Source organism: Prionailurus viverrinus, chromosome X (assembly GCF_022837055.1).
Source record: "Prionailurus viverrinus isolate Anna chromosome X, UM_Priviv_1.0, whole genome shotgun sequence".
NCBI classification, from domain to species: Eukaryota; Metazoa; Chordata; class Mammalia; order Carnivora; family Felidae; genus Prionailurus; species Prionailurus viverrinus.
The window spans coordinates 9,403,027-9,425,456 of NC_062579.1; the positions used below are offsets into that span (position 1 = coordinate 9,403,027).

General features: G+C 46.7%; 2 protein-coding genes across 5 annotated transcripts in view; both read left to right on the forward strand.

Moving 5' to 3' along the window:
* Positions 1-13,804, forward strand: part of GRPR (gastrin releasing peptide receptor) — a 40,961-nt gene extending 27,157 nt beyond the window's left edge. Inside the window, exons 2-4 of one of the 3 annotated variants that reach the window (XM_047844810.1) lie at positions 376-727; positions 2,326-2,705; positions 13,716-13,804. In XM_047844810.1, coding sequence (XP_047700766.1) covers positions 376-727; positions 2,326-2,705; positions 13,716-13,785 — 802 coding nt within the window. In that variant the 3' untranslated portion in view covers positions 13,786-13,804. Of the gene's footprint in view, positions 1-375; positions 728-2,325; positions 9,375-13,715 lie in introns of those variants that run through there. The other 2 variants (XM_047844812.1, XM_047844811.1) reach the window with 2 other exon arrangements.
* A 4,116-nt stretch (positions 13,805-17,920) lies between these two features.
* Positions 17,921-21,547, forward strand: MAGEB17 (MAGE family member B17). Of its 2 annotated transcripts, none has more exons than XM_047844098.1 (2): positions 17,921-17,992; positions 20,112-21,547. In XM_047844098.1, exon 2 carries the CDS (start codon positions 20,168-20,170, stop codon positions 21,161-21,163), a length of 996 nt encoding a protein of 331 aa, XP_047700054.1. In that variant the 5' UTR covers positions 17,921-17,992; positions 20,112-20,167; the 3' UTR covers positions 21,164-21,547. The 2 variants fall into 2 exon arrangements, with proteins under 2 accessions (XP_047700054.1, XP_047700053.1); XM_047844097.1 differs by lacking the exon at positions 17,921-17,992 and adding an exon at positions 18,747-18,823.
* The last annotated feature ends 883 nt before the right edge of the window (positions 21,548-22,430 follow it).

Here is a 22,430-nt window from a genome sequence, read left to right on the forward strand (position 1 = left end):
AGGACTCAAACTCCTTGTCCCTGTGTCCTTCTTTAAACATGCCTGCTATTAATTTCTGTGAGTTAAGAAGAAAAATGAAAGGAGTTTCAGCTTTTCTGAGAAGTGTTCTTAAAATCAAGAGAGATTGTGGGTGAAGAAACAAGAACGCATCCTTCAGAGCCAGGACTAGGATAAGGAAAGCAATGTGCTCAGGGTCTAACATTTAGGGAGGCACTCACTGTCATGGTAGTATGAGTTCAGAGTCAGCACTTGCATGAACCTGAGCGTGAGCGCTTCCTTAAATATTGCACCCAGTTGCCTGGCTTGCCCCATCCTTGGGGCATCCATAATAATATTAGCCAACTTACACAGAACATTCCATCTTTCCTGCCCCAGGTACAAAGCCATCGTCCGGCCGATGGATATCCAGGCCTCTCATGCTCTGATGAAGATCTGCCTCAAAGCTGCATTGATCTGGGTTATCTCCATGCTTCTGGCAATCCCGGAGGCTGTGTTTTCTGATCTACATCCCTTTCATGAGGAAAGCACCAACCAGACCTTCATTAGCTGTGCTCCGTACCCACATTCTAATGAGCTGCACCCCAAAATTCACTCCATGGCTTCCTTCCTGGTCTTCTACATCATCCCACTGTCGATTATCTCTGTCTACTACTACTTCATTGCTAAAAATCTGATCCAGAGCGCTTACAATCTGCCTGTGGAAGGGAATATACATGTCAAGAAGCAGGTGGGTGCTGAGGATTGATTCGTTTCCTCCTTAGGGATCTGATCCCTTTTGGACTCCACTGACAAGCACACCTGATTCTGCAATTAGAGGAGGTGGGTGATCTGCGGCCAGATGGTAAATGGAAACTCCTAGCCACAGAAGCCCAGGTTTTCAGGTGTTTTTTATAATCTTGTTCTCTTATTAAAGACCTAAGCTAGGGAGGTATTGAGAATCTGGAAGATTTGAAGTATGGGTTTCCTTTTGAGGAATATCTAAAGAAGTGTTGTTGGTAACAAAATAAAGTGTTGAGGCCCATAGAGATGGGACTTCTTTAAATTCCAATCACATTGTTTGGATAGGAAGAGTGTCACCACATGGGGACAAAGCAGAGGGAGCGGGAAAAAGGAGCTGGTTGAAGAAAAAGAAGTCGTTGGACTAAGATAGGCTCGCATTGATTTGGGTTCTTATCCAGACTTCATGACTTAACTCACTTACTTTCTCTGAGCCTCAGTTCCCTTACCCATGATACAGGGTGATAACCCACATATTGTAAGGCTGGAAGATTAAAAGACAGAGCATATATATGACCTAGAGTGCCCAGAATGCAGAATGCCCTCCACATGTGTTAGATTCCCTTCCCTGTCCCCCATAATCCTACAGAATTTCAGATTTGAGGTATGAATAGTAGAAACCAGGGACTCTGGCTTTACCCTCTTTGTCAGTTCTTGCTTTCTAGTCCAAATGTAGATCTTGTGGCATTTAGGATGCAGAAGCAGAAAGACTCCCCATCCATTTAAATGTACCGCTGACTCGGTGGCTTCACCCTTTAAAGTGTTGTTGTTGTTGTTGTTTTGCCTCAATTATGAGGAGAGAGTGGCAGTTCTCAGTGAAACTGTCTCCATATTTGAAAGGCCTCTCAATAGTGAACATCCATTGTACCTCTGGTTCTTTAATGAGAATGACGTTTCCCCCTGCAGTGGTACCAGAGGGTGTTGGGAGCAAACGATCCTCAGCCCACTTTGTCTAAGAACCTCCCTATATTAGTATAGCCCAGAAATAAGTTGAGACTAAAAATAATAATAATAGGAAGTAATTTTGATTTGGCCAATGAGGAAGAACAAAGCTGGCTGCTCTTTTGAGCATCAGGGGGAATAAGAAATTATTAACTGTGGAGCCCAGAAAGACATGAAGTCATATGGCCGATAAACGGCACCAGAGCTCTCTGGAGGAAAAAGAGGTCACTTACTAGAATTTCATTGAGCAATCCATTCAAGCATGTAATCAACTTTGTTTAAAGATCTGTTCTCAGTGGCACATTCTAACTATATTCTACCTCATGGATTTCTGCTTCCTGGCTTTTTCATGTCTGTGTTTCTGACTCCCCCCTCCCCACACACACCCTTTTTCCATCTGTTTCTGTTGCTTTTCTCCCATTTTATTGGATTCTCTCTTGTCCCCTTTCTCCCACTGAACCCTTTTTCTGTGGCTTTGTGAGCTCATCTATTCCCACAATTCTTTTTCCCTGTTTTTTTCTTTTCTCTGTCTGAATCTTTGTTGCTCTGCATCCATCCAACACTGTCCCTTGGTCCCTCTGGCTCTGTGCGTGACTCTCTCCTTAGATCGAATCCCGGAAGCGCCTCGCCAAGACAGTGCTGGTGTTTGTGGGCCTCTTTGCCTTCTGCTGGCTCCCCAACCACATCATCTACCTGTACCGCTCCTACCACTACTCGGAGGTGGACACCTCCATGCTCCACTTCATCACCAGCATCTGTGCCCGCCTCCTGGCCTTCACCAACTCCTGTGTGAACCCTTTTGCCCTCTACCTGCTGAGCAAGAGTTTCAGGAAACAATTCAACACCCAGCTCCTCTGTTGCCGCCCTGGCCTGTTGACCCGCTCTCACAGCACCGGCAGAAGTACCACCTGCATGACCTCCTTCAAGAGTACCAACCCCTCTGTGGCCACCTTCAGCCTCATCAACGGAAACATCTGTCATGAAGGGTATGTTTAGGCTGATCCTTGACCCTGTCCCCCTAGGGGCCCCTAGTTGTGCTTTATGGCTAGGAAAGAACCCTCACACCTGTTGTTGTCTCTGTACCCTCCAAAGACCCTTTGGAAGGCTCATGACTGGTATAGGCAGGTTGCAGAGAGGCCCAAATGGATTGCTCTTACGTTTGAAAGGCCCGTCAAGATTTGTATTTTCCATTTCAACTTGTGAATGCTTCTTCTGATGTAGAGCAAACTTTCCGTATTTTAGAAAAGGGAACAAATAAGAAAGTATTATTTTAAGCATCAAGCCCTGATATACAGTTATGGCCAATTAAGTCACAGAAACTACATGAACAAATAGATTTATATAGCAGAAAAATTACACGTTAAATGTCCACTTTGTGAAAGACTTCACCTTGTCATTTCTCTAAGCAGAAACTAGTGCTTTAAAAATATGATTTGAGTGATTTTTCAGGAACGTTTATGATCACAAACCAAGGAACTGTTTTTTTACACTTGTAACCTGAAAGTCAGCCCTATGAAAAATTCCCATGTATGATGGACCATCCCCAAATTGATAACACTGGCAGCCAGTTTAGGACGAATCCCTGAGTGTTGATTATTTTTAAAAGATGTTACTGGGGACACAGGAGAAACACTCGACACATCATTTTAAGGCAAAAACACAGCCGGACACATAGACACGTATACAAAGATCCACATGAGGCTGTGGATTGGTATCTCGTGCTCTGAATTCTAACTCAATGGAGATTCTTTTTGCTGTTACCCATTTCAATCATCCATGGTACACTCCTACCATAGAAGAGAAATCCTTTTGGGGGAAAACTGATCTTGCTCGCAATTCATCATTTATAAGTGCATAAAGTATAGTATTTATTTTTGGTATACAAGTTTTCAGCCAAACATATTTACTTAGATTTGGCTCTTTGCTCCAGTGAAGCAGTTAGTTCATATGAAAGAAAAAAAAAAAAGATCACACCTGAGTGGAAAGAGAAACATGTTTACGTTTAACATATGCTTACCTAAAGTCTGTGAGAGGAAATGAATAAAATTTCAGTAATATATATTTCTGTTTGAATATGCATAAATAATTTGCAGGGGGCTTAGCATTAAGAATGGATTATAAAACAGCCACAGGTTCATTAACTTTCTATGTAAGAGGAGTATTTATGAAACACAGCCTACGTGCAGAAAAGAACTGGACTGAAATATTTTTATTTTCCTGAGTAAAGAGACTTGACTATCCTACTTTAGAAGCCCTGAATCAAGTTTTTCTTGACTCCATGATAGGCTAATTCTGCTGGACTGCAAACACGTTAACCCACTTTCAGATAAATCCAAATTCCGCAAATGTGCCGTAATATGTATCCCTTACATCTGAAGACGATTTTCATTCCAGTTTTCTCTGTCCAAGCGAGAACGAACCGTTGGCTCTCTTTCCCACATGGCACGTACTGAAAGATTTTCATCTCTTGTTACAAGGAAGTGCTCACCGTCTGCAGAGCTTGAGAAGTTAGGACCCAGACGGTTGTGAACATCTGTGTTTACAGTTGTATTGGCTGGAGTGAGACCTCTTCACTTCCTTCCGTGAGCCGCATGCCCTTCTGTACTGTTCCTACCTGCTCTCCTGGGAGCCCATAATGACACTGGACAGTTTGAAGAGCAAGTGTAGCAGAAAGAATGAAGATTTTTAGCCGGTCATCCCAGCTTAGTCTCTAGCTATGTAAGCTTGGCTATCAACCCTTCTCTAGACTCATTTTCTCATCTCTAGAATGAGAGGACAGTGCTAAATCCCTCTCTCGCTGAAATCCTCTGAGTCCTGTCATTGCTTCCAGTTTGGTTTCTAAAGCATTTGTACAGCCAGCCTGCTCACAGGTGCCCCACTTCTGTTACCTTTGCAACAACTCGTCTGGGGAAGTCCTTCAACCAACATGCTACACTCATGTTCATGTTAGTGGAATGGAAGACTAGTCTATTGCTTTCAGGGGCTCCCTGGAATAATTCGTATGAATGGTGTCCCATTAGCTTGTTATGCTGTGGGATTAAAGCTGAAAAACACATAAGAAAACATATTGCTCAGTCTCCTCATTATACGAAGGGTACTTTCCCTACTCACCTCTGACCTCCATGCACCTGTTATCTCCAACTACTGCTCCACAACTTTACCCTTGGGTTTCTTCAAAACTCTTGAGTATAAGTGACTTCGTACCTCGTTAGGGGCTACATTGTGTAGCATTCTGGGTACTTGTGTGACTTGTTCAAGCATCTCTGAACTACCTGCCTTCAAAGACATTTTGGGAGTAGGACTCATCTTAATGTCTCCTTCAGGTAACATCATGGCATGGATTTCAGGAGACTGAAATCTAGGTCCAGCTGTGTGTCCTGAGGCAAATCCTGTCACCTCTTTGAGACTTCTAAACAGAAGGGCTGTAGAAGGCGTGTGCCAGCCAACAGCCCAGGACTGGTAAAACTGGGAATCAACAGATGGACGGACGCGAACCTGCTTATTGGGATGGACTTACCCGGGCCCTTCTCCAGGGAAGTCAACTTCTTCTTCCACCTCAAGACCCTAAAATTCCGGTGAGAGAGACCCAAGCCCCCATGTGGTATCACCTCTCTGCTAGGGCAGAGTGTGGCAGGGGCTGGAGCTAAGACATTTCACGCCTGGCTTCCAAAGATAATCACGTTTAGCGCTTATGTCTTTGGTGAGGGGGGAAAAAATCAATTTTTTCTGTGGAAAACCATCTGTGTTTATTCAATTGACAGACACTACCTTTCAATCTATCTTAAATTGAGCCTCCCTGAGGCAGGCAGCTCAACAGTGATAGATTAAGCAATAAACAAGGCAGCCTGCCCACCATCGGCCGCCGCTGGCAGGGAGGGCGCAGCTGCTGTTAGGAGTGATATTCCACAGCAAGATGGTCCTCCCTGCTTGGCGCAGGCGAGGCCCCTCCCTGTCGGTGATGATTCCCCATAAATGTGGATGGCTAAACCTCTTCTTCTGGCTGCCCTCACCCCCCCACTAACCCTGGCCTTCTGCCTCATTAACAAGCCCTCTTGTTTCCCTCTTTGCCACACAAACAATTTGGTTTCATCTTGAAGAATGGAGAAGTGGGGAAGGATGGTAAATACACAGTTTAGAGGCTGCTTCAGATGAACCCGAGCTCAGCTTGTTATGAAAAGGCTCACTGAACAGAAATAAATGAACTTGTCCAAAGGACACGTGCACATTGAAGTTGTAAAGTCTTTGTTTATGCCAAAAGTAGCAGTTGGTTGTTGGTTTCAGAGTCAATGCATGTACCAAATGTCTTCTGGTAAGAGAGATGAGCTTTGCTTGGGAACTACGAGTTGAATGACATCCTCAACCTGTGGACTAAAAGGTGGCTAAGTAACTTTCCTGAAAGCTAGATAGGAATGATCGCCCTGGAAACCTGACCACGTGAGAAGTGAGTGAATAGTACACACTTCTGTGGAGGTGAGATGCGAGAGAGGCCAACTTTCTGGACATTTCCGCCCTTCACATCCAGGCCCCGAAGCAGCTGTTGTTAGAGAGTGCCATTGCTAACCCTGGCTTGCTGGGAGGAATGGGGCACATTTTGCACATTTGTCTATGTTTGGCTGCGTTTTCATAAAACAGATGAACAGCTGAAAACAAGACATTATTCTATTCACTCTCCTGGGTCCAGGCTTTGTGTGAGCTATTCAAAGAAACCAAGCCCTAGTTTATCCTGTATGTGATGGTCATTCCTCTCAGCACCCACCTTGACAAACCTCCGGCAGCCCTCCACACCCAACACAAACACAACAACTTTAATATCCAGCAACCTCTTACCATAATTTTGGCCTTCAAAGACACCCTTCCTTTAGGTAGGGGCCAAGCGTGAACTCCAGCTCAATATATCCAGAGCAATCAACAAATCACAGAGAACAGACTTTTCTTTTGTGAGACCACGTTAGAAATGCACTCAGTGGAATTTATCTAATTTTTTAAAAAGTTTAACAGCCCCTGGGTTCAAATATTATGTGTCCACGATTAATTAAAAAAAATAATTTGCATTTACCTAGTGTTCGTGGTCTATAAAGCATTTTTATACTCACTGCCTCGTCTAATCTAAGCCGTCCCTGCTGGCCAAAGAGCTGCTTAGCCTCCTTTACTATGGAAATTAGTAAATGACATTTATTGGTGACCATGTGTGATTAAAAGACCCATGGAACTATGAAGCTGAAGCATGAAACTACAGCTATTGGACCATACTTGACCTACAAAAAGGTGATTTCATATGGTTCAGTGAACTCTGATTTCATTTATACTCATGGACGCTCCCAGTTTACGGGATAGTCTGTGCCTGCAAAGTGAGTCTGTTTAACTTGGCCCAAGGCAGGGAATGATGCCATTGTTGGTTGCACCAGGGAGGCATATTAGCCAGAACAGCATTCCATGTCACACGGAAGTGGAAGCCTAAGATAAGAAGGGACGGGATCATGGGGAGCAAAACCACAAGTCATAGATCACACATTTGTGTGAAACCTTAGTGGAGTTCTATGACTCTAGAAGTGCTGGAAGGGGGCACCTGGGTCGCTCAGTTAAGCGTCCGACTTTTGATTTCAGCTCAGGTCATGATCTCATGGTTTGTGAACCCCGTGTTGGGCCCTGCGCTGACAGTGTGGCACCTACTTGGGGTTCTGTCTCTCCCAATCTCTCTGCCCTTCCCCCTCAAAATAAATAAACTTAAAAAAATGTTATTAGAAGTGCTGGAAAGGAAGGTGCTCGATTTCACCAAGCAGCAATGATGTGCCAAATGCAGTGCTGCACACATTTCTATTCTTCCTCACAAGCACCTTGACAAGTATTCGGATGATGAAGCTGAAGCTCAGGGAGATCACTTCACCATCCCAAGGTCACATGCCGCAGTTGAATGGCAGAGTATGAATGTGGACCTGGATCCCTCTTAAGACAATCCTCCAGCAGCCCTCCACCCCCAACACAAACACAACTTTAATACCCAGCAATCTCTTACCATAACTTTGGCCTTCGAAGATACCCTTTCTTTAGGTAGGGGCCAAGCATGAATTCCAGCTCAATATATCCCATTCCACTGCTCAGCATTGCTTCCCAAATCCAGCCCCATGTGAGAAATTAAGTTCACAGTGACTGATAGATAATCCCATTCCCTACTCTAGCTTTTGTCCAAAGGCCTGAACCACTGATGAAGTCGAGGACTGTACACCAAGGGCATGGAAGATGTTTCTAAGCACCTCAGGACTCACTGCAGGCAGAGGCTGAAATGTAGCACAGAGTAGGTGGACAAGGAAGTCCCTTAGTTCACTTGCCCCTAGAGACACAATTCGGTGGCAAATGGAAGCCCTGGGAAGAATTTCCCACCTAGTTCTGTGACCGAGTGGAGAAAACCCTTGGTGAAGGGCCATATACAGAGGATCCAAGTGAGAACAGTCAATCCAGGCACCTTTCTGTGAAGTGGGATTCGTTGGAGAACAGGTATCAGGAAGGGGTGGAACCCTTCCCCCATCACCCCGCCTTCCCCCCTCCCCCCAAAAACCCAGTAAGACATGATAGCAGATGATTTCCCTGAGCCTGGAGACCCAGGCTACGTGAATAGCCTTTAACAGAAAAATGTCTCCTGGACTAAAATCCGAGTACAGGTATGGACTTAGTGCCCTGTTACAAACCCAGAAACCACTGTCTGCCCATTCAGAGCTCACATTCTGGAAGATAAGATTATTTCTCTTTTGTTCCCTAAATTTAAAATTCATTCCCAGAGCCATAGAATGACATGGAAGGACTTACATAATTTTATGGTCTTTCAAAAGGATCATTTTAATGGGACAGTAAAACTTCACACATTCAACACTTCATTAATTCCCAGACGAGTTTGAAAATTTTGGTATAACTCGAGATTTCAGTGTGCAAGGTACACATATAATTTGGGACTGTTTTGAATCCAAATTTTTCATCAATTTGCTTCAGTTTTAGCTAGTGCTATTGACATATTGATATTGATAATGAATAACATTAAGAAAGTAAAATTGATTTAAAAACAATTTTTTCCCCTCTGTAATCTGGCCTTGACTGATTCAAACATAACCTTTCTTGCATCCAAGTTGGCAGAGTTTGGGGTAATAAAATTTGTTGAAAGGGTTGATTCGGTGAGTTGTAAAAATACATGGCACAAACTTCTTTATGTCATTTTCTGTTTTGTTTTAAATATTAGACTTATATTTTGTAAATTATAATTGTACTTGTTACTATTAACTGTAAATATTTATTGTATCAAAAATGTGCTCTGTGTTAAAGAAGTCAGAACAAATTCCAGGTGTGGTACTTAGTATAAATAATGTCATGGCTTGGCTTTGCCCAGACTCCTTAGACTAATGAATTATTTATAAGAAATTCACAATATTAATATGAATGATTCAGGTCCTTTTAAATGTGCAAACTGTGTGACCATGTAAAATTCTGTGAAGTGTGCTCATTGATTGTATTCTTATTTTTCAAGAAATGTTTCCAATGCTTCTATTACATTGTACATGGTCTGCGTGACATTAACTCAAAGCCAGTACAGTAAGCTGAATATTTAAGTCATAGAATGTAAGAAATGTGTTTTATTTCTTAATACAATAAAGCATAATTTATGAAATGGACACATGCATGTAGTCAATGTTCAGTAAAAAGAAAGCTGTTGCATGGATGTAGTGTATGGCCATATGCCCCACAGTTGTTCAATTCTGGAACCATCTATGTCAGAATCACCCAGGCTGCTGGCTGCAAAATGCAGGTTCTCCAATTTCCAATTGACTCAGAACATCTGGGGATTTGGCCTAAAAATCTGCATTTTAAAACAAGCTCCCCATGTGATTCCTCAGAACACAGGGGTTTTGTTTCATTAAACTTTTAAAAGATGTATTTAACTTTTGAATAAGGAAGCTTTTCCCATGAGTCAAAATTGAAAGCATAAGAAAGGCATTCAGGAGCGTCTGGGTAGCTCAGTCGGTTAAGCTACCCATTCTTGATTTCGGCTCAGGTCATGCTCCCACGGTTCGTGGGATCAAGCCCGGCGTCCATCTCTGTGCTGACAGCGTGGAGCCTGCTTAGGATTCTCTCCCTCTCTCTCTGGCCCTGCCCTGATCATGTGCATGTGCTCGCTCTCTCTCTCTCTCTCTCTCTCTTAAAATAAATAAACTTTTTTTTAAAAATGGCATTCAGTGAAAAGTCACTATACTACCTCAGAGTTCTCAGCATCCATCACCACTTCCTCCAGTGAGTGACCATCGCTGTTAGATTCTTACATGTACATGCTTCTGGACATTTCTTATGCACTGGCAAATAAATACGAATGTGTTTTCCTGCAGTCCACCAGCATTTTACAGATATGGTAGCATATTATATGCATTGCTTTGCCCCTTGCTTGCTTCACTACACACTATATCTTGGAGATCTGTCCATATCATTATAAAAAATTCTTCTTCACTCTTTCTTATACCTGCATAGTACTTTATTTATTCAGTCCCCCACTGATGAACATTTAGGTGGTTTCCAGTGTTTTGCTATTATGAATCATGTTGCAATGAATAACATATATAATCTCATACATGAGCAAGTGTTGCTGTTGGAAAACATCTTAAATGTGGAATTACAGACCATATACTTTTATAATTTGACAGCTATTGCCAATTGTTCTCTTTAGGGCTTAAATACCAAAGTTTGAGAGTTTCTGCTTTCTGGGGTAACCCTAGCCATCAGAGACCAGGAAAGCACCGAAGAAATAACACATTTGGTCACAAACAGAAGCCGTCTAAGCTCCCCGCACTCCAGATGAGAAGAGGCAACCAAGCATGCCTTTCAGATACAGTGAACAAATTCTTTGAGAGGCACACAGACAGCCATGCCAAGGAGGCCCCAGAGTGTGGGGTTGTATATGAGCACTACCATGGGGTTACCTTGGGAGAAGGTTCTCTGGTCTCAGTATATCTCACCACGTCCCCTGCCATGCACCCCAGCCCTGTGATGTATGGCATGTAGAGCCCATCATTAGACTGCAAATGCTCTCTCAAAGTGTCAATGCTTTAAATAGCTAAAAGTGGTGATTCCTAATTGTGCATCTCTAGTTCTCCTGGATTAGATGGGAAGATGAGCAGACTAAAATCTCTGAGACACCCAGGGTATAAAAATCCAATTGACATGTAAGGTTGGTCTGTGTTAATTGCTGAGAGCTCTACCCAAAGCCCGGGTGAATTTGCCTATCAGAAACTCTAAACTCTGGGGTGCCTGGGTGGCTCAGTCGGTTGATCGTCCGACTTCGGCTCAGGTCATGATCTCATAGTTTGTGGGTTCAAGCTCCGCATCAGGCTCTATGCTGACTGCTTGCTCAGAGCCTGGAGCCTGCTTCAGATTCTGTCTCCTTCTCTCTCTGCCCCTCCCCCACTCACACTTTGTCTCACTCTGTTTCTCAAAAATAAATAAAATATTAAAAAAAAATGTAAAAAAAAAAAAAAGAAACTCTAAACTCTTTGCAAGCATGCTGCCTACCACATCAGAAAAAGAAGTTTCACTGATACGTAGATTGTAATATTGAGAATTTAATAATCTCCTTTGAGTCTTGGATTATTGAAGTTGAAAGATACCCCAGAGAATGCCCAGACACAACCCCACATCTCACAAATGAGGAAGTTAAAGGAAAGTGTTGTGATTTGGGTTTCCACATGGTCGTGAGACATTAGAAAAATGAAAACAATTGGCTTGGAGATGATGTGGATGAGGAGAGGTTCAGCAGACCCTTTTGCTAGAGGGCAGGTAAATCTGTGCAGGGACATCTTGTAACACATCAGGCAGAGAACCTTCCTGTTCACTGGGTGCAACATTGATAAACATTGGCTTCTTATACAAGAGATAATGGGTAACATCTTACCAAGAAGATGACACAAAAGCAGGCATCCCTTGAATATGGACTGGACTGTGTTCAATATTATAAAAGTGAATTTTAAAGGCACATCTCCCCCTACTTCCCAGAACTGAGATCAGTGAAGTCAAGCATTTTGCTCCAGGTCACCTGTCAACTTTGATGCATACCCAGTGTGTTTCTCAGGGTCCCTTCCCACCTCCTATGACAGCCCAGTGCTCCTCAATGCCTCTCAGAGGGACCGGACTAGCTCTGACTCACCAAAGTGCTATTTGCTAGAACAGCCTATGTTCGTGGGTTCACTCTTGGGGAGCTTTCCAGGATATTACTACTTAAAGTATGGTCTGTGGGCCAGCAATGTTGACATCACCTGGTCAAAAGTGCAGGGTCTTGGGCCCTGCCTTAGACCTTCTGCATTAGAATCTTAACAGATCCCCCAAGGGAATCCTATGATATTAAATTTGTGACCACTGACAGAGGACGCCATTTACTGTGAAGAAATCCATAGTGGGCCTGATACTTTTTGCTATGCCATCTGGTGGTGTCTACACATTTCCCCCAACCTTCTTGCTTGAGAGTCTTGGAATCTCTTTTCTCATGGGGCCTATGTTTACCACCTTGGTCACTGGGACCTAAATTCTGTCTATACAGAGTGGCCAGATACCCCAGTGTCCCATCTCTGCTCTCCAGGGACTGGGAGTAGATGAGTTCATGACATCAGTCTTGCGGGCCTAGAATCATCGTAGAACTCACCACACAGTTGATTATTTTTCCTTTCTTGTGGTACACTCGTGAGCTCAACCAACAGTGGCTATTATCTGTTGTACTTACATCATGCCTTGCCCAGAAAGACTAATTTTACCTGACAGTAATTAATGGGACACGCCATGCTCCCCAAATTCCTATGAATTTGTCCAAAAAAGCCTTTTGTTTTTTTTTTGTCCAAACTGTTGGACAAAACTTTCTTAAACTTCTGCCAAAAAAAAAAAAAAAAAAAAAAAAATGGTGTCTGCTTGTCGCTTAGTGATTAAAAAAAAAAAAAAAAACCTGAAAACTATATGCCCATTAACCCACCTCAAAGAAGGTACTGGGTTTCTGATTAGATGTTCTAATTTTTTGTAAGTCAGAGGAGTGTACCTACCTTCTCAGAAGCAGAATCCAGACTTCAGGCAAAAACTTCTTTGCTGGATTTAAAGCCGGAAGGTGTGCTTTGCTTAGATTAATGAAAAAGGCTGGGGCGCCTGGGAGGCTCAGTCGGTTAAGCGTCCGACTTTGGCTCAGGTCATGATCTCACGGTTTGTGGGTTCAAGCCCTGCACTGGGCTCTGTGCTGACAGTGGGGAACCTGCTTGGGATTCTCTCTCTCTTCCTTTCTCTCTCTCTCTTTCTCAAAATAAATAAATAAACTTAAAACAAACAAAGGAAAACATCTCACAAGCCACGGGTGAAAACTTCTTAGGTCCTACCTGAATTCTGTGAAGAGAGCAAAGGGGCATCAACTCCCCCCCCCCCCCCGGTCTCTAGCTCCCTCGGGGTCTTGAAATTTCTGCTTTGTTGCGCATTTTAAGAGAACATAGAAAAGAGGTCATTCCAAATTGTGCAGGTGCCTAATAATAAAAGCCAGCTCCACTTAGATGCTAACTGGTTCTTTATCTTCAAAACCAAAATTGCTCTCTCCCAATATGCTTCACCTCTTTGTGTGTCCCCTTTGCCTTCGAAGGGTGGTCAAAATTCTCCCATTTGTCTAAACTCAAAACCTTACCATCACCTCTGGCTCCATCCTTTCAGCATCACCCACATCCAGCTGGACCTCAGCGTCTGCAAGTGTCCCTCTAAAATGTTTCAGGTACGGGTGCCCTGCTGGGCTCAGTCGGTTAGGTTAAGCATCCGACTCTTGATTTCTGCGCAGGTCATGATCTCACGGGTCGTGGTGAAGTCAGGCTCAGGTCATGACCTCAGAGCCTTCTTGAGATTCTCTCTCTCGAAATAAGTAAGTAAATAAACTTTAAAGTAAAATGTTTCAGGTATGAGAATCCATCTCCCAAAGGCAATGTTTACCCAGTGAAACACGACTTTGTCCCCCACAGGAAATCGGCAGTGAGTCTGAGGACCCAAGTGCCGCCCTGCAGCCTCAGCTTCTCCTCCAGGACCCCGTAATTCTCCATGATCCAGAAACTAAAGCGTTAAGCCTCCAGAGCAGAGGCCTCCTGGGCCAGATAGCGGACCCCATTCTGACGGTTGCCGCCCACGTCCTGCCCAAGTTGTTACCATTTCCGTCGTCACCGCTGCATCTGCCGAGCCACGCGTCACTGCCCTAGATAAGACATGTTCCTTGTGTTGCTAAACTCCTACAAATAGTCCCTAACAGGCTCTTATTTTTAGTTATTCCTCACATTTCCTTTAGATTAGGCTTCCCTGTGTACCCGTCTGAGCGTGTTGCTCTCATGCCCACATTCTCTTACTGGTTTTTTTTTCCTATGACAAAACCCAATTTTCCCAGCCTGGATGTCAACTCCCTACTTCCTAAGCTTATGTCCCACTGACTGCCCCTTCCCCCTGCACCTAGACAGATTGTCCATTCACACCTTGCTCCTAAGTTTCCCTGACACCTTTTGGGCTCACTGCTTCTTACCCTGAGCTGTCCTTAGAAACACCTGGGGAGCTTTAAAAACTCCTGATGGCCAGGCCCGGCCACAGAACAACTGAGTCAGAATCTCTGAGAGGGGAGAACCAGGCATCCCTATTCGAAGCTCTCCAAGTGACTGCAATGAGCCGACAAGGTTGAAGGCCACCTCACCTGAAATGTCCTCTTGTACGTCGGCTGGCCTGAACCCTACCCAACCCTCACAGTTCAGCTCCAGTGTCCTCTCTCCATGAAGCCGTCCTGCTCTCCTGTGCTCAAGCAGCACTTTCTGCACGGGTCCTAGCTTTTCTCATAAACTGCCTTGAAATATATTTACTTGTGTGAATACTAGACTCTCCCACTAGATCAGGGATTGACAAACACTTTCTGTAAAGGGCCAAGTAGTAAGTATTTTAGGCATCGTGGGACAGACAGTCTGTGTCAAGACTACCCAACTGTTGTTGTAGCATAAAAGCAGCCACAGATAACATGTAAGTGAATAAACGTGGCTGTGTTTTAACAAATCTGCATTTGCAAAACCTGACGGTGGGCTAGATTTGGCCTGAGAGCTGGAGTTGCTGATGTCCCAGTATGAGACTAATAGAGCACTTTAGGGGCAAGGATTTTTTTTTTTTTTTAAGAGAGAGAGAGAGAGAGAGAGAGAGAGAGAGAGAGAGAGAGAGAGAAAATTAAGCAGGCTCCACACTCGGTGCAGAGCCCAACACAGGGCTCCATCCCACGACCCTGGGATCATGATCTGAGCTAAAATCAAAGGTTGGACACTCAACCGACTGAGCCACCAGGTGCCCCAGGGGCAAGGATCTTTCAGTCTCTCTCTCTCTCTCTCTCTTTCTCTATTTCTCTCCCTCTCTCTGTCCCCCTCTCTCTCCAGCCCTAGTGTCTATCCCAGTGCTTGAATGAGTGACAGAAACCCACAAAACTCCCTTTGTGAGGGTCAATGCAGTCAGACTCTCACAACCAAGCATAGGGCATGGGTAAGGCAAAGTAAAGCAGGAAGAGTCAGAACTTGTCAATCCGAACTTTTAGGCAAAGACATTAACATTTTACCTTACTTATCATTCCCAGCAGAACTGTCGAACAATCTCCGTTTGCGGCACAGAGTCACTCATGAACGGTGACCACGCATTCCTATGCAGGGACTAGCTCTCCAGCTGCACAGATCCCCTTCTACCCTGCCGTAGGCTGGGGAGCACCTTGAGAAGATGAATGAGGTGCAAGCATCGGAGCAGAGGCCAGTGTCTGTAAGAGGTAGCTCTCTAAATTTGCAAACCCACGCTGTACGACGCTGATTAGCATCACCAACCAATGTTGACATAATTCACCATTACTGCAAAATTATGCCCGCTCCAGACATGAGTGAAAGGTACCAGGGCTCCTTGGCCTGTAACCACAGAAAGGTGAGCCTTCAAGTGGCCCTTCATGTACGTCACGGTGGGCGGTCAAATTTGTTTCAAGGTGTCTTAGTCCATTCGGGCTACTATAACAAAAATACTGTTGACTGGGTAGCTTACAAACAACAAAAATCTATTCCTCCAATAAATAAATAAATAAATAAATAAATAAATAAGCAAATAAATAAATAAAAAATATAAATGTTAAAAAAAAAATCTATTCCTCCTAGTTCTAAAAGCTCAGAAGTCCAAGATCCAGGTGCCAGCAGATTCGGTGTTTGTTGAGAGCCCACTTCCTGCTTCAGAGATGGTGCCTTCTTGCTGTGTCTCACACGGTGGAATAGGCAAGAGAGCTTTCCTGGGGTGCTCTCCGGAGAGGACTAATCCTGCTCATGAGGACTCCACCCTCATGACCTAATCACCTCCCCAAGGCCCCTCCTCCTTAATACCATCACCCTGGAGGGCTAAGATTACAGCATATGAATTGGGGGCAGGCGAGACGCAAACATTCAGTCCACGGCATAGGGGCTCATTTTCATTACGAAATATGTGGGTTAAAGGCACGTAGAGACAAAACAACTTTCTCATGCACAGTCCCCAAGTCTGGCTCGTTAAAAAGAAAACCATCCCCACGGTCTCCCACTCATCCCAGCCTGTTATCTCCTAATTCACGCGTCTTCTCCCTACTCCAAACTGTATCTCCGGCAGTAAGAAGAAAGGCTGTGTACAAACTCCTGGATTGGAATACACTGCCAGAGCAATAAGAATAATAAAATAAATGAAGAGTATGAATAAAGAAAGCAAAGAGATAATATTTGGCAATCCCATGCTCATTTACAAATGCAGTGTCACATCACCTCCGAAGAACAGGGGCTCAAAATCCTGAGACTCTGCCCCTTCCCTGTAGAAAGTTAACAGAACTGAAGTCACCTAAGAGTAAGTCTGGTGACTGCACACCACCTGTCCTACGTCTCTCATCTCGAGTTACAGCTTCCTTGTCTCCATAACTATGGGGCAAAGAACCGTTTTCTGCAAAATTTATAGTCGGGAAACTGCTCGAGAGGTTGAAGGGATGTGGCATTTCCCAGGAAGCCTGTAATCAAGGAGACAGGAGCTGAAACGAGGATCCCTATGTAGGAGGACTGGGGAGATCAACATTCCAGAATATAGACAACCCCCAGAGACTGGCTTATGGCTGCTCAAAGACCTATAGGGTTGGAGGCAGGCCTGTGAGGTGAAGTATCCCAGTTACCCTTCAGGGCTATCAGGAACATGAGAGCCTTGGTGTAAGAAGGGTGACCTCAGGTAGTAGAGGGAGGAATGTGAGCCTCTAACAGGCTTCAAGGGGAGGACCCAGCCAGAACAGTGGGGTCCCATCGAGTCCTGACCTGTCAGTCGTTGGAGGTGGGGAGCTGGCTCCCCTTGACTTCTAATTCTGTAGTCCCAGGAGAAAAGGGCCTCGATCTGAGGGGGGCAGTCCCAGGATTAGCCAGGGGTCAAAGTGATGACATTTAGGGAGGAATCAGGGAATTACCCACACTCTAATGCAGGAGACACCACAGACCCCCCCTTCCCCACCCCACCCCCCAACTCCCGCAACCTGGGAGGCCCAGACTGAGGCAGAGTTGTCAGGCTGAGGAGCCCCCTCATTCCTGCCTGCAGGGTCCTGGAAAGAGGAAGACCTTGACCTAGCGGGATTGGGTCCCAATCCTACAGAACGAGGAGACCCCGGAACTAGCAGGAGCCAAGGTGAGGACCTAGGATAAGAGAGAATCCCGGCCAGCAGAGAGGGTCACACATTCCCAGCGCCCTGTTCTTAATCGTGGGAAGCCAACCGCTCAGCTCAGGAGCTCCTCACTTCTGTCCGGGGCTCTCGTTCAGAAGGCCCTGGGAGAAAGGGAGCAGTGCCAATTACAGAGGAAGGGGTTCGGGTCCTAACTGGAGCTCAGGTGAGGACCCGGAATCCTAGCGAGGACCTCTCCCCAAAAGAGGAGGTGCCCAGAGCCCCGCCCCTGCTGCCCGGCCTGGCAGCCCGTGGCAGGGGTAGTTCGACGTGGAGCACTCCGACTCCCCCCTTCTAGGGACTCAGGGAGCATCTGAGATTGGCGGACTCAAGTGGGTAGAGGGAGGAGTCGCCGGCTCGGATTGAGATCTTTGGGTTGCCGTAGATCCTCCCCTGCTGACATCCCTCAGAACCCCCTAACAGCGTTGGCCGTTTGTGGCTCACTCTGACTTCCACCTTGGAAGTTTGGGAAGCGAGGGAGTTCGTCGGAGGGACAGGGCCTCGGATTAGTGGAGGGCGAAATTCCAGGCCTGCTCAGGTTTCAAGGTAAGGACTCTGAATGTGGACTGAGGCCACCACCACACCCAGCACCAAGGAAGCCCCACAGAGTGCTGCCCTAGCGTCCGCACCGGGAGCCCCAGCACACTTGGGTGTGGACGGCACCATGGAGCGGAGGGCCTAGGCCTAAGTGGGGAGGCCACGGTTTTGCCACGGGAAGAAGCCTGAGCCCTAAGTGGAGTCCCGGTGAGACCTTGAGTGCTTATGAGGGGACCTTCCCCTGAAAGGGGGTGAGGGTCCGACCAGATCTAGGAGAAGCAGGCAGGGATGGCCAGATGTCGTGGGCCTGAGTTTCCTGTCTAGTGACCGAGGGAGGTGAGGACTTGGCCGTGAGGCTGATGGACCCCGATCAGTAGAGGGAGGAGTCCCAGGTTTTGTTGCATGTCAGTAGGGTCCCAAACAGCCCTTCCCCCACTCTTAGCTCCCGAAGGCCCCCATACAGCCTCAGATGTACCGAGGGTCCCCCGACTTCAGCCTTGTGGAACTTGGAAAGTGAGGACCTTGGCCCAAAGGGCGTGAATTTAAGTGGAGGATGGAGATCCTGAATATGAACTGACACAACTATCCAGTGGCCTTGCCCCACCCCCCCCCGCCCCCGTTCTGGGAGGTTCCAGTAGAGCTGTGGGGCTGACCTGCTTGAAATGTTCCAGGGAGAGGAGGGTGTTGTCTAGGGGAGTGGCCCCAATTCTGCAGCAAGAGGAGACCAAAGCCCTAACGGGAGTCCAGAGTGAGAACCCTGAGTGCTAAGGAGACGACTTCAGCCCAAAAGAGGGGGCAGACCAAAACTCTACCCATGCTCTCAGTTCCAGGAGGCTCTAGGTAGGTTTCCCCCATGTGGTTTGTCCCGGCTTCCCCTCCAGCGACTCAGAGTGTAGCAGGATTCTCGCACAGAGTCGTGACACCGAGGCTTTTCTTTCTAGGAAGCAACTTTATTCGTGCAGGTACCGCTCAGTTGGGTTCGTACCAAAGAAATGAGTGAGCCCCGAACGCCACATGGCATAGTTTTTTTTATATATTTTCTACTTCTTTGTCTCCCATATATGGGAGCACACAAACATGCAGTGATTAAGTGGTCTCATGTTACAAGGTCGTGAGGGATGTTGTCACGTACCCGTATAGCCAAGTTGCCTTGAAGTTTTTGTTTTGTTTTGTTTTGTTTTGTTTTGTTTTTCTCTCCTTAGGGAGGGGACCCTACTACAAGAGAAGTGAGGACCTTGATCTGGCTCTGGTTGACTCAGTTCATTAGAATGAGGAGTCAGAAGTCCTACTCTGAGCCAAAATCAGAACCCTGGGTGAGGACTGAGCTAACGACCCAGTGGAGAACTGTGGGATCCCGTAGGGTCCCCTCCTTGTTCTCAGGCTTTCTAGGCCCCCAGCAGCCTCAGTAGGATGTGGCTCACCCTGGCTTCTAACGCTGGGGTCCCATTTAAGCAAAGACCTTGGTGTAAAAGGTGTGGACTCAGGTCCACTGAAGGTGGAGGCCCAGGACCGGTCAGGTGGCAAGGTGAGGATACTGAGTGAGGAAATGGGGACCAATTAACCCCCAGTGGTGATGGTTGCACAGAGCCTAACCCCTAGGAGGCCCAGGGCAGAGCTGACAGATTCAGATGGCCCCTGACTTCAGCTTGCAGGATTTCAGTAAATGAGGGCCTTGGTTTAAGGACTGGCTGCCCCAGTCCGGCAGAGAGAGGAGTCCCAGGCCCTACAGGGAGTGAAGGTAAAAATCCCTTGTGAGCACTGGGGGAAAACCACTTCAGAACAGAGGAGGCTGCATGAAGTCTTCCCTGTGGTGTCAGCCTGGACGGCTGTGTGCAGCGCTGTTGGGGGGGGGGGGGGGGATGACTCATTTCTTAGGTGGCAGGGAGCTGTATCAGACAGGAGCAGAGAAGCGAGGGTCTTGGATGCAGGCAGGACTAGCAGGCTGTGGCCTACGGCAGCTCTGACTTCCTCCAGCAGGTCCTCAGGGGACAGATTGAGAGAACAGAAGGCCTGCGGAGTCCTACAGCAGCACCCTCAAGGACACCAATGGTGGGGGGGGGGCATTCTTAAAGCCACAATGACATCTCCCTGCTGAAGGGACTCACACCCTTTTATCTTCGTCCTCCAGGTGCCCACAGCACGGGCCTTCCAGTGACACTCGGCCCGCCATTCCTAGGCACGGTCATGCCTCGAGGTCAGAAGAGTAAGCTCCGTGCCCGTGAGAAATGCCAAAAGGCCCGAAGTGAGAGCCAGGGTCTCGCGGGAGCTCAGGCCACTGCAGCAGTGGTAGAGTCTCCCTCCTCCCCCTTGCCTGTTTCTGAGGGTGCTCCCCCGCACCCCCCTGCAGCAGGTTCTCCCCAGAAGTCTCCCAGGGCCCGGTCTGCCAGCGGCCCTGCTGCAGCCATTTCGGGCTCCAGTTCTGATGAACGTGCCAAGAGCCAAGGGGAGGAAAGCCCAGGTTTGTCCCACGCCCCGCCTTCCTCTGAAAGCGCTCTCAGAGATCATCTGAGCAAAGAGGTGGGCCTGTTGGTGCAATTTCTGCTGCACAAGTATAAAGTGAGAGAACCCATTACAAAGGCAGAAATGCTGCAGATTATCAGCGAAGAGCACCAGGAGCAATTCCCCGAGATCCTCCGGAAGACCACTGAGCGCATGGAGCTGGTCTTTGGCCTTGACCTGAAGGAGGTTGACCCCAGCGGTCAGTCTTATGCCTTTGTTAGGAAAGGGGATCTTCCCGTCGAAGGGCGTCTGAGCGATGGCGTGGGCTTTCCCAAGAATGGGCTCCTGATGCCCCTCCTGAGTGTGATCTTCATGAATGACAACCGTGCCACCGAGGAGGAGATGTGGGAATTCCTGAATGTGTTGGGGGTCTATGCTGGGAGGAGGCACCCGCTCTTTGGGGAGCCCAGGAAGCTCATCACCAGAGATCTGGTGCAGGAAAAGTACCTGGAGTACCGCCAGGTGCCCGACAGTGATCCTCTTTGCTATGAGTTCCTGTGGGGTCCGAGGGCCCACGCTGAAACCAGCAAGATGAAGGTCCTAGAGTTTTTGGCCAAAGCCAGCGATACTGTCCCCAGGGCCTTCCAGGCCCATTATGAGGAGGCTCTGCGAGATGAGGAAGAGAGAGCCCAGGCCAGAGCTGCCGCCGGGGCCTTGTCCAGCAGCACTTCTCAGCCCTAGTGAAGTCCAAGACAGGGCCTTCACTTTGTAGTGGGGAAGTGCTGTCAACCTTAAAGCAGCGGGGAGTGAGGTGGAGCTGGAGACAGCAGAGTATAGTTCTTCTTTGTGTTCCTGTTGTTTAGAAATAGCATATAGATTTACCTCTTTGTTTCTTAGCTTTCCAGTGTGTTGTTTTTTAAAAAGTTGATGTAAGTTCAGAATGTACGTTTATGAATGACGTGGCTCGCATATGTATTGCTGGTTACCACGTTTGAGAGTAATGGTTTTGTATTTTGTAAGACAAATTGAAAACCCTTGCATCTTCTACTGTGATCCAGTACAAGAAACACATAGCACTGGAATAGGGAGTTTCGGTAAAATGTAACAGAACCCCACAGTGAAACAGTTGAGGCAACAAGATAGTGAAATAAATAAAAAGTGGTTAATTCTTGGTTTTTCTTATTTCTTTCACTCTTTCTTTTGGTAAAATTAAAAGGTATATACCTGGATTTGCTTAGCTTTTCAAGAATGTGGGAGAAATCAAACTGTCGTAAATTAGAATTCTTGCTCACTATCCCTTTTGTTCACCAAGCATGAATGGAGCACCTGCTCTTTGGAAGGCTTCCTGTGAGTTCTAAGATGTGTGCGCCAGGCCCAAACCCTGCCAATGACATTTCAGAGTCCAAGAGAAGCTATCACATAAGAAACATGGTGAGATACATCCCTAATCCTGAAGGGCAGTGAACAGAAGGGAGAACAAGGGAGGAGATTCTATGTGGAAGCAGTCCGGGATACATACCCTGAGCCAAGGCAGGCTGGGAGCCTGGGAAGCTGCCGGTCCCTTTGTGGAAGGGAATGTTAAGTTTGGCTGCATGGAGGGTTAGCTGAAGCTGTTGAAATGGTGAGCGGGGACCAGAACCCCAGATGGCGGGTCTCTCAACGGACACACTAGGTCAGCCATGGAAAATGGCTCCTAACAGTTCCTGAGGGATGTGGTGAACTAGAGACAAGTGCCCGCCCACCTGGGACGGGTGGAAGGACTGCTGTGCTGTTCCTGAGCAGGTGCACTAGCCAGGTGTTTTGTGCACTCAGTGTCCAGAGAGTTTCTTAGAATAAGGGTGATTGTGGGGGGCATCTGGGTGGCTCAGTCAGTTAAGCATCCAAGTTCGGCTCAGGTCATGATCTCACAGTTCGTGGGTTCAAGGCCCACATTGGGATCTCTGCTGATGGCTCAGAGCCTGGAGCCTGCTTCAGTTTCTGTGTCTCCCTCTCTCTCTGCCCCTCCCCA